At 46.3% G+C, this 13146-nt stretch overlaps 1 protein-coding gene across 2 annotated transcripts; it reads right to left on the bottom strand.

Annotated features, from left to right (window-relative positions):
• Nucleotides 1-401: 401 nt before the first annotated feature.
• On the bottom strand, nt 402-10785 carry ZNF436 (zinc finger protein 436). 2 transcript variants are annotated; one of them, XM_004425710.3, is made up of 4 exons: nt 8462-10785; nt 7075-7167; nt 6138-6264; nt 402-4226 (listed from the first exon to the last, which is right to left on the bottom strand). In XM_004425710.3, exons 2-4 carry the CDS (start codon nt 7105-7107, stop codon nt 2974-2976), a joined length of 1413 nt encoding a protein of 470 aa, XP_004425767.2. In that variant the 5' UTR covers nt 7108-7167; nt 8462-10785; the 3' UTR covers nt 402-2973. The 2 variants fall into 2 exon arrangements, with proteins under 2 accessions (XP_004425767.2, XP_087302703.1); XM_087446577.1 differs by lacking the exon at nt 7075-7167.
• Between the last annotated feature and the right edge of the window lie 2361 nt (nt 10786-13146).

Genomic DNA, 13146 nt, shown 5'->3' with positions numbered 1-13146 from the left:
TAGAACATAATCACTGCCTTAGGCAGACTGTGCAACTCTGTCATGAATAGACAGCTTTCGGCTGTTTTTAAGAGTATCTCTGTTCTGGGATCCCAACACCAGTTCAGTAGAAATTGTTTTAGTATTCTTATCAGATACCCAAAAATATCTCCTTAAAGCAACAAGGCCTCCTCTCATTTTTCATCTTGGATGTGGTTGTTTTCTGGTTTTTTCATTCTCCAAAGCCAATGAATCACCCATACCAAATATTTCCACGTTGCTTTGCCACCAGCCTAATCTTCACAGGAAACTGTCCAGGCTTTTGCATCTTCCCAAAATATGGTAACATCCAGAGCTCACCAACATGTGAAGAGGCTGTACTTCCAAATTTCCACAAGAACGTCTATACAAATGCATCAATGTAAAGACAACTGTGCCCAATTTTAATGAATCTGATGAAAAGACATTTTATGAATCAGTGCTGGATTACTAAAATAATTCTCAGTTTTTTGATTTTAAAAATTATACTTTTAATTATAGAATATTATTAGAATAATACAGATGTAGATAGACACTAGGATAACTGTGACCAATACCATAAGGAAAACTGCTCTACGTACTTACTCGTTCACTCACTCTCCACAACCATAGAAAACAGGCACAAAGCATTCAGGGTATGTGCAGAAGCAGCTAGAGACTTGGGAGCAGAAGGCATGCAAAACGCATTAGCAGAGAGAATCTGATGCACAACTTCTACACAAAGTTCAGCACAGCAGATGGGCAGCAATTGGCAGAAAGAGAGGAAACAGAGCTGGTCTGGCCCTTGCCCTCTTAACTTCTCAGCTGGAGTGTACATATAGGGAGAGATGGCTGGGGCACTTAGAAGCCAAAAGCAGCAGCACGAACAGGCTGGGGTGGGGCAGGAGAGTAGGGAAGGAAAAGGGGGTGAAATACAGTTAGATCATGGAAATGCTGTCTTCTATGGCCACTCCAAAGCTGATGCTCGTAGCGGCTCACAGAAACAACAGGAGAACTCTGATATTCGTTAAAACCATCAGCAACACTGATACAGGAAAAAACATATTCGAGCTTAGTCATCAAGAACATGTAAGTCATTCAACAATTAAAATATGAATACCCAGTTGGCTAGATTTTGTATAGAACAAAAAACATGCCCCCTGCCCGAGTTTGTAGTTAAATAGGAGTGGCAACATAAAGAAATCTCCTTGGTGGAGTAGTTTTTTATTTTGTTACTTTCGAGGTTGTGCCATTTGCAAGGGATGCAGTCCCACACAGCTGTGGGCCATAATAACTCACTATAGTACACTACCCAAGAGAGACCACTGGCTCCTTTAACACCAAGTACCAAAGAGCTATGGCAAAAGAATTTTTCAAATGTTACAACACTCACAATAAAGCACAGTAGAAATAACTTGGGGCATGCATGCGCCAAAAAAAAATTCCTCACTCCATCCCATCTCCTGGGCATCAATACTTTCCCACTCCCTTCTCCAAATGCTTGGATAAGCATCAACATTTGGGATATTTCTTAATTCCTATTTGGGCTGAGATAAGGAAAATTGACACTACTGGGCTTAAATTGGGTCAACCTTTACTTTAACCACTCATATCTGCAAGCTGGAAGGATGGAAATACATTCCTATCTAGGTTTATTAATTCCTTGTGACTAGGCCAAAGAGAAGATAACTCAGTCTGAGAACAGGACAATCAACCTATTTGTCCGGTCACGATCTCCCACAATTGACTGACACATATAGACAAGTGCTTAGTTCTGTACAAAGACAGATCTTACAGGAGAGTGCACACTAGAGCACCAGTGTTGAAATGTTTTTTCCATAAAGAAAGAAAACAAAGGACACTTCTCACATTGGAGTTATGTCTGCAGTTCTGTCACATGATCAACATCACCCAAGAACATGCTAATTCTGTGTGAATTCAGTTTCTGCTATTGGAAAAACCACAGGAATACATGTTTTCCTGTACAAACAGATGCCCTTATGCAAGCTAAGATAACGCTGGGATGTGGCCCTTATCAAATTCGAGAGTTAGCAGTATAGGGAGAATTGATCTGAAAGAAACATGACCTGTGTTCCTTGGGAAGGGGCTCTGTGCGTCCTTCCCTGAAGCGGTCAGTTCCACTTACACTCCATCATCACTTACGGTCCTATCTGTCCTTGAAGATATTTTCGCTACAATGTTCCCTACAGTGATCCCCAAAGAAAATTAATAAATTATGATTAATGGCAATAACAACAGCAGACATTTCTTGCTGAAGTCACCACCGCTGATGAGTCCTTGGTCCCCAAACCTGTATCTCATTTTTCGTCTCAATCTGTGTCTTCAGTTAGCTTTCACAAAGATGCAAGCTTTAAAAAAGTTGATTAGAAACAATGAGGAGAAAAGTTATGATCAGTGCCTTCATTGTGCAGAATCCTGCTCTCAGGAAGACAGAAAGATACAAACGCATGAGCAACTCAAGGGAAAAGCCCTTTGAAGGGGAAGATATGTGTGCCCAACTACCATGGTGAGTGAACAGGTATGGCAATTGAGGCAAAGTCTCTGGCTGTCTTTTTCCAAAGCAGCTGTGACCACCCTATCACAGTCCAACATTTCCCTTAGCACAGTTCTTTGACCCAAGGATGGGAGAAATAACTTTTAAAGATTTACTCCATTACCAGGCTCGAGCATTTACCAGCATTTATCCCCTGGTCTTCATATTTCCAGTTACTTGTGAGGCTGATTTTGATCAAGTCGTTCAAGTGAATAAAAATCACTGTTTGGGAGGAGGGGATAACATTCCAAAAGCTATGGGTCAGCATTTCAAGTGGCCTGTCTTCTTTGATGTTCTAAACCTTGGCCCACAACAAGGAAAATCAGTATGGTAAAAGCAGCTCAGTCCTGAGAGAGCTCTTTGATATCAAATAAAATTGTACCTTCAAATGAATCATTTCCGAGTCATCATAATTACAGGACTTAGTCGGTGTGAACTCTCTTATGTTTAATAAGAGCTGAGCTCCGGCTGAAACTCTTCTCACATTCTGTACATTCATAAGGCTTCTCCCCCGTATGAACTCTTTGATGAGTGATGAGGTTGGAGCTCTGGGTGAAACCTTTTCCACACTGCACGCACTCATAGGGCTTCTCTCCCGTGTGGGTTCTCTGGTGTTTAATTAGATCTGACCTTTCACCAAAGCTTCGCCAACACTCATTGCACTCGTAGGGCTTCTCTCCAGTGTGAATTTTCTGGTGTGTGATGAGATGAGAGCTTCGGCTGAAGCTTTTCCCACAAGCGTTACATTCATACGGCTTTTCCCCCGTGTGGGTTCTCTGGTGCTGAACCAAGTGTGAGATGCGGCTGAAATTCTCCCCACATTCATTACAGTGGTACGGCTTTTCTCCCGTGTGGGCTCTGCGATGGCGCACGAGGTCAGAGTTCTGACTGAAATTCTTCCCACACTCGTCACACTTGTAGGGCCTCTCCCCTGTGTGGACTCGATAGTGTTTGATGAGGTCAGATCTCTCACTGAAGCCTCGTCCACATTCGTTACACTCATAAGGCTTCTCGCCTGTGTGGGTCCTCTGGTGCTGAGCTAGGTGAGAGCTCCGGCTGAAGCTTTTCCCACATTCCTCACACTCATAGGGTTTCTCCCCACTGTGGGTCCTTTGGTGCTGGATTAGGTGAGAGAGCCGGCAGAAACTTTTCCCGCACTCGTTACATTTGTGGGGCTTTTCTCCAGTGTGGATTGTCTGATGCTGAATGAGGTGAGAGCTTCTTCCAAAACTTTTCCCACACTCATTACAGTCATAGGGCCTCTCCCCAGTGTGTGTTCTTTGATGCTGAATAAGGTGTGAGCTCCGACTGAAGCCCTTTCCACATTCATAACACTTATAGGGTCTGTCTCCAGTGTGGGTTTTCTGATGTCGATTAAGGTCTGAGATCTGACTGAAGGCCTTTCCACAATGAGAACATATATGATAGCGGATGCCTGTGTGGACTTCTTTGTGGACAAGAAGATCAGTGACTTGTTGGAGAGGATAGCTTACCCACTCTTCTGCTGTTAAATCTCCCCATTGTCTTTCTGATCTTTCCCTGCTTTCAAAGGCCTCTTCACTTTCAGGATTTTTCTCAGTATTCCCAACAGGTCTTTCAGACATGGTCCCAAATTCTACATCTTCACTCATCTCTTGTTTTGGATTCACCTCATTCTCACTCCTGATCTCAAAATCTGTAACAAAGGGTAAATAATAATACTGGTAAATGCACAAAGAATTATCTACTGTGTACCAGGCACTGTGCTAAGTTCTTTAAATGAATTACCTCAACCACCCTGAGAGTCAGGCCTTATGATGATTTCCACTTTATGACTGAGAAATCCAAGACCCAGAGAAGTGACTTGCAGAAGGTTATTTAGCAGTCATGGTGGAGCCAGGATTCAAATCCAGGCCTAATAAAAGCTCATGCTCTGTATCACTACCATTAATGGTTCTTTATGAAAATTATATATCTTCTTGGTTTCAAAAGAAAAAAACAACCAGAGACAGAAAATATAAGAGACTCTAAATTAGAATCTCTAAAAGCCAAGAGCCTAGAGATGTTTTCTAGATGAATGCATGTGTGTATGTGTATGTTCTTGTCAAGCGCTCATCATTACTATTACATGATATTTACTAAGAACCTACTGGGTTAGCATGGAGAAAAATGAATTTTTATCTACCTATATCAAGTCTGAGTTGACAGGAAAAGTGACTGGCAAATGTTACTTGCTACTTCCAGTGGCTTTTTATGGGAAATAGAGGTGGCAAGGCTGGGGAAGGGAAAAAAGATGCCTGGCTCAGAACATTCTTGGCATCGATTAAATACAGTCTTCAGATGAAAATCAAAATATACAACCACTGTCTACAAGAAAGTGTCTACCAGACACTGCCTTTTCCAAGTTGTGTTTCTTGGTGCACTCTTCAGAAAGAGGCTACTAGGTATGCTGGGAGACAAGGGTCTCTCTTCTTAGAAATTCACAATTCCTGATAACATATTACAGGGTCTGAAGAATCTTGAGGTAAAGAAGCATTGTAAACATTATTTAAGAATTTTTTTCTCCCTTTTTTTTTGGTGCTTCCATCCTTCTAACTAGTGTTCCTTGTGCTGGACCATACACATCTAAATTTAAATTTACATTTCTTTAAGATTCTCATTTCTTGTTTTTGTTGGATTGAGTGGAATATTTGGGTTACAGACTGCAATAGATCTGGGTAGATAACTTAATTTCTAGTTGCATTTCTAACGGAAGGATCCAAGAAATTTGGGACATCAGAGCTCAATTTAAAAAGGAAACCCTTCACAGTCACCTTTTGTTCTGGAAAAGGCTACAGGAATAAAGATTTCAGAAAAAGGATTAGTCTTAATGAGTGGCAGATGACCTAGTGAACATACATGACTGCTAACTTCTGTCAAGTCCTAACAGGAGACAAAGTGAGTCAGAAGACTGTTCAGCTCAAGAATATTACTGTCTATTCTAATTACAGCCAGATGAAAGGATAGCTAAAAGAACAGACAGGTTTGCAGACTATCAAAAAAATTAGCTACTGTCTCTAACAGAATCTGTGATCTCATTTAGTTCAGGATTCTCCTGGAACAACATCTGACACACTCAAAATCTATGATCAACTCTAAAACATCTCTAGACAAGTACCTACTCCAGATAAATAAAGGACCTGAGGCAAAGTTGGGGTTCTGAAGCCAAAACAAACACAAAAAGGTGGCTTTTGCCCTCCCTTGAACCTGGGTCAGATACCCCTCATCTTCTAGTAAGAGCACAGTTTACAGGGGCATTTATATCCTGGCAAGCACCATGATGTCAGACCTGTTTGGTCAGTGATCTGTACAAACAGGCTGGAGAATGGCAGATGACTCAGGGCCCAAGAAATCTGAATGTTTCTAAAATGTGCAGAAACATTCTTTCATTTTAGACAACATGACCTTCACGTTTCCACACTCAAAGATTTGCCTGAGGACTCAACTCAAGCCAATATCCAATTAAGTGCTTTAAAAATCAAACAACTAGGGTTGTGTTGAAAGAACTAAGCCATTTTTGACAGTCTCAAAAATGTGGGTTGAAAAAAGATAGAGAATCCTTACTTACCTAACGAGACAACATTTCCATAATTCTCCTGCATAACATCCCTGTAAAGGTCCCTTTGTGTAGGGTCCAGAGGTCTCCATTCTTCCCGGGTGAGGTACATGGCCATATCTTCGAATGTCACAGGTGCCTGAAATCACACAATGCTTCCTCATTACTTGGCATCTAGGAGGTTAGTACCAGGTTTTCTTCTTGAAATTAGAGATATGGCTAGAATTGTTGAGGAAGCAAAAGGTATTAAGTCTGATCTGTAGAGTGCAAAAAAAATAAATAAATAAATAAACAAGCAAAAAAGAGATGTGGTAAAGAAGGGAGCAATTTACGAGCTGACTGCTTTGGTGGCATGACCTCATATCCCCGCCCTACTCTGGAACCTTATCCTAGCCATATATTTCTCAGAACACATCCAGCACCTACATCGCTCCATACTTTTACTCACAATGTTCCTCTTTTCCTGGAATACCTTTCTCAGACTAGTGAAATCCTACTATTCTTTAAGGCTCTGTTGCAGTACCAACTGTTCTTCAGTGCCCCTCATCCCTCGGCTCCACTCCACTCCTCCCTCGGACCCCTCTGATAGAATTAATCACTCTCACTTCTTGGCTCCCACACCACAGCAACTTTGTTCCATGGCAAATAGAGTTCTTATCACGTTGTATCACGGTTTACTGGATGCGTCTGTTTCCCTACAGATATGAGCAGGCGGGGAGGCCCTTTTCATCCATCTTCTGTCTCCCCATTATTTAAAGGTATACAGCAGGTATTCAATAAATGCTTGTTTGTGGCTATACTGGCCTGGTACCGGGTCCCTGGAGGCAGAATACCGAAGCGACCGAATTACTAACTCCAGGGAATTTCCCACCGGGATGTGCGGAGCAAAGAAATGCCGGGACGAGGTGGGTAAGCAGAGGCAGGGTCCCAGAAGCCACCCCCGGCTTACCTGGGACCCAGCCATGAGCAGGGTGGCTGCCATCGCGGGCTCAAGGTTTCACCTCCCAGAAGAGAGAGCAGGAAAAGCAGCTAGCAGACAGCGCTAAAGGAGGCGAAAAGCAGGGCGTGAGGCACAGAAAACAGGCCCTGCCCACTCCCCAGGGCTGGAGTTCTGGCCGCCAGGCGGGTGGGGAGGGCCCTGGACCCGGGCCGGGTCACTCTCCTCCCTGACCCTCGAGTGCGACCCGCCCTCTGCGTCTCCGCCACCATGGGGCGGAGGCACTGCCGCAATTTACTAAGACAGCCCCCTAACTCGGTCCCTCCCGAGCCGGGAGCCAAGCAGATGCTGTCTCAGGGAGGAGGCGCTCAGCCCAGCCCACAGAACGCCTCCGCTCTTCCATCTCGAGGCTGGGCCCTTTCCGGCAGCTGCCTCAGCCAATCAGCGAGCGAAGCTCGCAAAAGGCTCTGCCAATTAGATGCCGAGCACTAGGCCCGCCTCTTGTAGCCTGGCTGAGCTCCTCTACCACGCCTGCGCCTGCCCCTGTGGCCTGCCGGGAGTTGGAGTTCCGTTCCGGCGTACAAAGGCCAGTCAGAGGCCAAAAGCCAAGGAGGGAAAAGAACAAAAGGGTGAAGAAAGAAGCGCGTCCTCCTAGCCAGGGCAGAATATCTTCCGCTTTCTTCTGTTGGGGACCACAACCTGATCAGGCCAGGGAGGTTGCCCTGCTTCTCCTCTGGTCCCTAGAAGTTTATCTTGAATTGGACCTAACTGCGACGTCGGGCCTAAATTAGGCGCTGGCCTGTGTTGGGTTCCGCTGGGATTAGCACTCATTTGACAGCACAAGCCTGAGAGGAAAGCGGCAGCCGCCCACTCCCTGGGGGAGACTCAGAGGCCGCGCTGGAACTTTGAGCTCCGCCCACGCACTACGCCTCCCGGCAGTGCCTGCGGCATTGCACCCTGCTAGGCAGACTACAACTCCCAGGACGCCCCGCGCCTCCAGCCGCTAGCAAGTGCGGTCAGCAGCGGGGCCAGGCTGTGTCCAGGCTCCATCGCTATTAACCCTATAGGCGCGTCCGACCGCGTCGTTCTAAAGAGGGTGCCTGTTGCGGGGCGGGCTGAGTTGCGCCCAGCGGGTGGGAAGCGAAAACCCAGAGGGCAGGCAGAAGCGAGGGTGTGGGATAGGGCGCGTAAGGAGGAGCGAGCCAGCCCCAGCGCTGGGAAGGGCCGTCCTTATCATCCCTGAGGGCTTGTCTGCTAAAAGGGTTCCTGGCGGCCTCCCGCACCGATGGGATCGTGGGCCTCTGAGGGCCTGAGCCGGGCGGGCCCTCGGGATGTTAGCAGTTCCTGACCGGCTGAAGGTAGGAAGCCGAAAACTCCAGTTGGGAACGAACAGACTTACCTCCTGTCCCGCAAAAAATCCACTAGATCGCCAGCTCCAAGATCCGAGAGGCCTCAAACAGATTCCAAATCCGCAGGCAGAGTTCTCTGAGACTTTAGGCGTTCGGAAAGGTTCTAGAGATCACTGGCAGATCCCGGATATCTCAGACCTCCAGGTAGATCTCGAATCCGTAGACTTGCAGGTAAAGCCCAGAGATCGTAGGCGGATCCCCAAGACTCAGATTCCCGAGACCTCAGACTCGCAGGCAGCTCAGAGAAACCGCAGGCTCATGGGCAGATCCCTAAGACCACAGGAGCTAGCCAAGAAACACCACTAGCAGCTAAACTGTATTCAACTGGAGTTCCTCCGAACGGAAGGGCTTGCAGCCTTCCCTTTCCCCAGCCAGGAGGAGAAAATTAGACAATGGAAGCCCAGGAGTAGGGAAAGCAGGCATTCTGCGTGGGGAAGAGCTCTGAGCTCGCTGTAGCCTTGGAGAGGGAAGTGATGGAAAAAGAATATAGCAGCTTATTAGGGACTCCCACCCTCTTCAAGTTATAAATATCCCCAGAACCTTGGCTACGTGCCCAGAAGCCTGTTGTCTCTTAACTGTACAGGAGACTTCTCTGCCTGGGCTGGGAAAGGGGCTTTTCTTTTGTTTTGCGGATACATCCACCCACTGAGTGACTTGAATTTTTTTTTTTTCCTGAACATGACTCCAGGCTATGCTTTTATTAGTGAGTGTCCTGTTCCCAGTGCCCAGTTATTTATGGTTAAATTACTCAAGTGTCTAAAAAGAACTAGGACCCTACCCAGACGTCAGGCAAACTCTCCCACTCCCATGCCTCACCCCCAACTGTGAGGCTAGGAATTCTTTAGATACCACAGAATTGTACCATCCTACCCCATCTAAAACTGGTATGAGTACCACAAAAAAATGGAATCATAGAGGATTCCCAAGAGGCAGTGTCCCTCTGTGGGGAGAGTATGAGCATCAAGGTCAGACAGACCTGCTTTGGAATCCAGGCTGTGTGTCCTTTGGAAAGTTATTTAATCTCTCCAGGCCCATTTCTTTTTCTGTAAAATGGGGTAATCACACCTAAGGCGGTGGTGAGCACTAAGTGATATGACTTTAAGCACTCCACACGGGGTAAGCACTCAGATGATAGCTGTTGTTATTATCAATCCTGCCGTTACTGGCAGGGGAGACTTCCAGAAAGGCCTGTGGATATTTTCACTGGCTCTGAAAATCTGGGAAGTCAGAGTGGCTCCATAGCTGTGAGGATCTGCTGGTGACCTTTTCCTCACATAGTGTTTCTGCTAGAAATCTAGAGGGAACTGGGAGCTGGGCCAGTTTGGTGGGTTCAAGCACATGGTGTAGTGAGCCCAGTAGAGCAGAGGTATTTGGGGCTGCCAGAAACCCAGCAAATTGAGGCTTCACGCTCAGGGAAACCTCTGGGACAAGGAGGAGGGGGATTGGTTCAGACTTTGGCTAAGTAATTGCAGGTTTCTAACCAGGCCTAAGGTGAGGCGGGCGCCTGAGCCCCTCAGCCCAGCGGGGTCCCTTTTCATTCCTTCTCTGACAGATTGCTTTGTAAACTTTCTGAGGCCTTTTCTCCCCCTTGCTCCAGTGCTTTAAGTCCTTCTTTGTCCTGTCGCTGTTTGCTGTTTCTTTATTCCTCAGGCCTGCCTGGGGGCAGGACGGCTCTCTAAGCGCAGCTTGGCTGCTTGCCTCCTTCTGTGAGTAAATGCTTTTCTCTTTCTTCACCTGGGACCCTCCAGAGAGTGGAGGAGAAGAGGCTGAGAGCGGATGGGAAGCAGGACTGCATCTGGTGCTCCTGGGCTGGGGATGGGGGGAGGGTAGTAGGGAAGAGGGGGAGAAAAGACAGTGGGTGAGGGGCTTCCTGTTGCAGCCTTCAGCTGGACTCTTGAGGGCTGGGGTCACTAGAGGAGGAGGTGGCTTCCTGCCCTATTGTTCAGGATTTCATAGTTCCTCAGGAATACTTATTGTATGTGGCTTTTCAATAACCAACTTGGAAAGCTGTATTTATTCCTATCATTCAGCAAACACAGAGCACCTACTGTGTGCAGAGGCAGCAGCACAGCCTATCCCAGGAAAGGGGCCAGGAGAACCATTCAGCCAGGGTCTTCAATTTGGGCTTTTGACATCATCTCCAAATGGGGTTATATATTATATCAGCTCTACTGACCAATTTGATCAAAGATCCTCCTTGTATATCCTTAAACTTGTTTCTTATTAACAGACCATTGTGCCTGCAGAGCACTATAAATTATTATATTTTATTTATTTATTTGATTTTTATTTTTTGTGAGGAAGACTGGCCCTGAGCTAACATCCATGCCAATCCTCCTGTTTTTTTTTTTTTTTTTTGCTGAGGAAAACTGGCCCTGAGCTAACATCCGGCCGATCTTCCTCCACTTTAATGTGGGGCGCCGCCACAGCATGGCCTGACAAGCAGTGTGTTGGTGCACGCCCGGGATCCGAACCCGGGCCGCCAGCAGTGGAGTGCGCGCACTTAACCGCTACGCCACGGGCCGGCCCCTAAACTACTATATTTTAATAAATCCTATAATTATCTTGTGAGCAGCACACTTATGTTGTAATTTTTGGTATCAGGAGCATTAATCTGTTAAACATTGAAAAATATGCCTCAATATTTGTGATCTTGTTTTGTCATCTCTTCATTTTCAAATATACCAGGAACATGAAAAAAATCAGAATGACCCAGGCTTCTTTTGACCCCTGCTAGGAGCAGAGATGAAGCCTCATCACAGCACAAGGAGTTGGGGACAAGGGGGACACACTGACTTATAAACAGTCATTGCAGTCCAACTGCTATCCTATACAGATGAGCTAGCTAGTCTGTGCCGAGGAGGGGGCGGACTCAGAGCTCTGGGGGGTAGGGGAGGAGGCTTCACGGAGGAGGTGACATCTGAGCTGGCTTGCAGAGACTGTAGGAGCCTTGGAGGTGGAGAACGAGGGGAGGGAAAGCATTCCAGTCTTCAAGAACAGCATGTGCGAAGTCACGGAGGCGTGAAAAGACAGATCGTGTTCCAGAATGGTCAGGATTGGGTAAGACTAGAGGGAAAAGTGGGGGTGGAGTGGCAGGGGGAGGAAGCAAAGCAGGGGCCGTCTCTTATGTCCCCTTGCCTGCCTGCTTGTTTGTCTCTGCCTTTGGCTGTGGCTCAGCAAAGCTGGTGATGAGGTGCAGATGGGGGGGCCGCCTAGGGGCTGGCCTGGGGTGAGAAGAGCAGATTGACTCTGCAGGAGGGGGTGTGTGGGGGGGTGCATTTCAGCTGGTTTTCTCCTGAGAGAATCAACATTTTCAAAAAATGTAAACAGTTGCATTAAAAATGTACAACAAACTTATTTAGTATTGTTTAGCCTACTTAAAGGCATCAAGTAGGCCTATGTTCACCAAACATGTTTACTGTGTCTCCATTCTGTACCAGACACTGTGCTGGGAGACAGGACACCGCCCCTCACGATGACTGCAGGGCTGCTGTGAGGATTAAATGTGAGAATGGCTGCAAAACGCATGGGCACAGAGGAGGGCCTTGGCACACAGCGGCCATCACTGTTAGGGGGGAGGTAAAACGCAACACAGATGCTCTGTGAGGTGAAGCTGTATTTCAGAGTGGCTCAGAGTATGAGTGGGGGCCTGGGGTTCAAGTCCAGATTCTGTCTCCTAGAAGCAAATTACTTTCTTAAGCTTGGTTGTTTCTGTAAAAAGAGTTTAGTAATACAATTCATAGAGACAGAAGGTAGAATAGTGCTTGCCAGGGGCTGGGGGAGGAGGAATGGGGAGCTGTTGTTTAATAGCTACAGAGGTTCAGTTTTGCAAGATGAAAGAGTTCTGGAGATGAGCCGCACAAGAACGTGAATGTACTTAACACTGCTGAACTGTGTGTACACTTAAAAATGGTTAGGATGGCAAATTTTATGTTATGTTTATTTTACCACAATTTTTTAAAAAAGAGTCTATTAATAGTAACCTAGTTCATGGGGTCTGAGGGTTAGTTGAGACAATATAAAGTACTCCCCTACAGTCACAGTAATAACAATAGCTAATGTTTACTAATCAGGTAGTTTGTGTCAGGCATGATTCTAATGAATTCTCACAACAACCCTCTGAGCTAGGTGCTATCACCACCATTTTGCATACGAAAAACAGAGGCATGGAGAAGTTACATAATGTGCCCAAGATACCCTGCCAGTAAATGCTCAATAATTAATAGATATTATGACACTGTCATACAAAGAAATCATCATCATTTTCATCATCATGGAAGAATGCAGTATAGTTATTAGAGTTTCACAGTGCTGTGGGAGTTCTGAGAACCATCTCTTATGTCCAGGGGATCAGAGAAGACTTCACAGAAGATGTGCATCTGAGGTGAGCCTTGAAGAATGGGTAAGATTTGGACCGAGGTGGGGAAGGGGAATCAGAATAGGCAACCACAGTTAGGAAGGTCTATCAGGTGTTCAAGTACAGGGCAGATACCTCCCTTAGGCTGAAGCAAGGGGGCAGCAGGGGTGGAAGATAAGCCACCAAAGACAGGCAGAAGGCAGAAGGAGGGGAGCTTTGAAAGTCCAACCAAGGAGTTTGAAATTTATTTGATAGCTGGTGGAAATCCACTGAAGGTGCTTGGGGGAATGATACTCAGAGCGATGCAGGGCAGATGCA

Source organism: Ceratotherium simum, chromosome 22, assembly GCF_057802395.1.
Source record: "Ceratotherium simum simum isolate JZ-2026a chromosome 22, ASM5780239v1, whole genome shotgun sequence".
NCBI classification, from domain to species: Eukaryota; Metazoa; Chordata; class Mammalia; order Perissodactyla; family Rhinocerotidae; genus Ceratotherium; species Ceratotherium simum.
The sequence above is the reverse complement of the archived record's forward strand: the minus strand, read 5'-3'. Positions and strand labels throughout refer to the sequence as shown.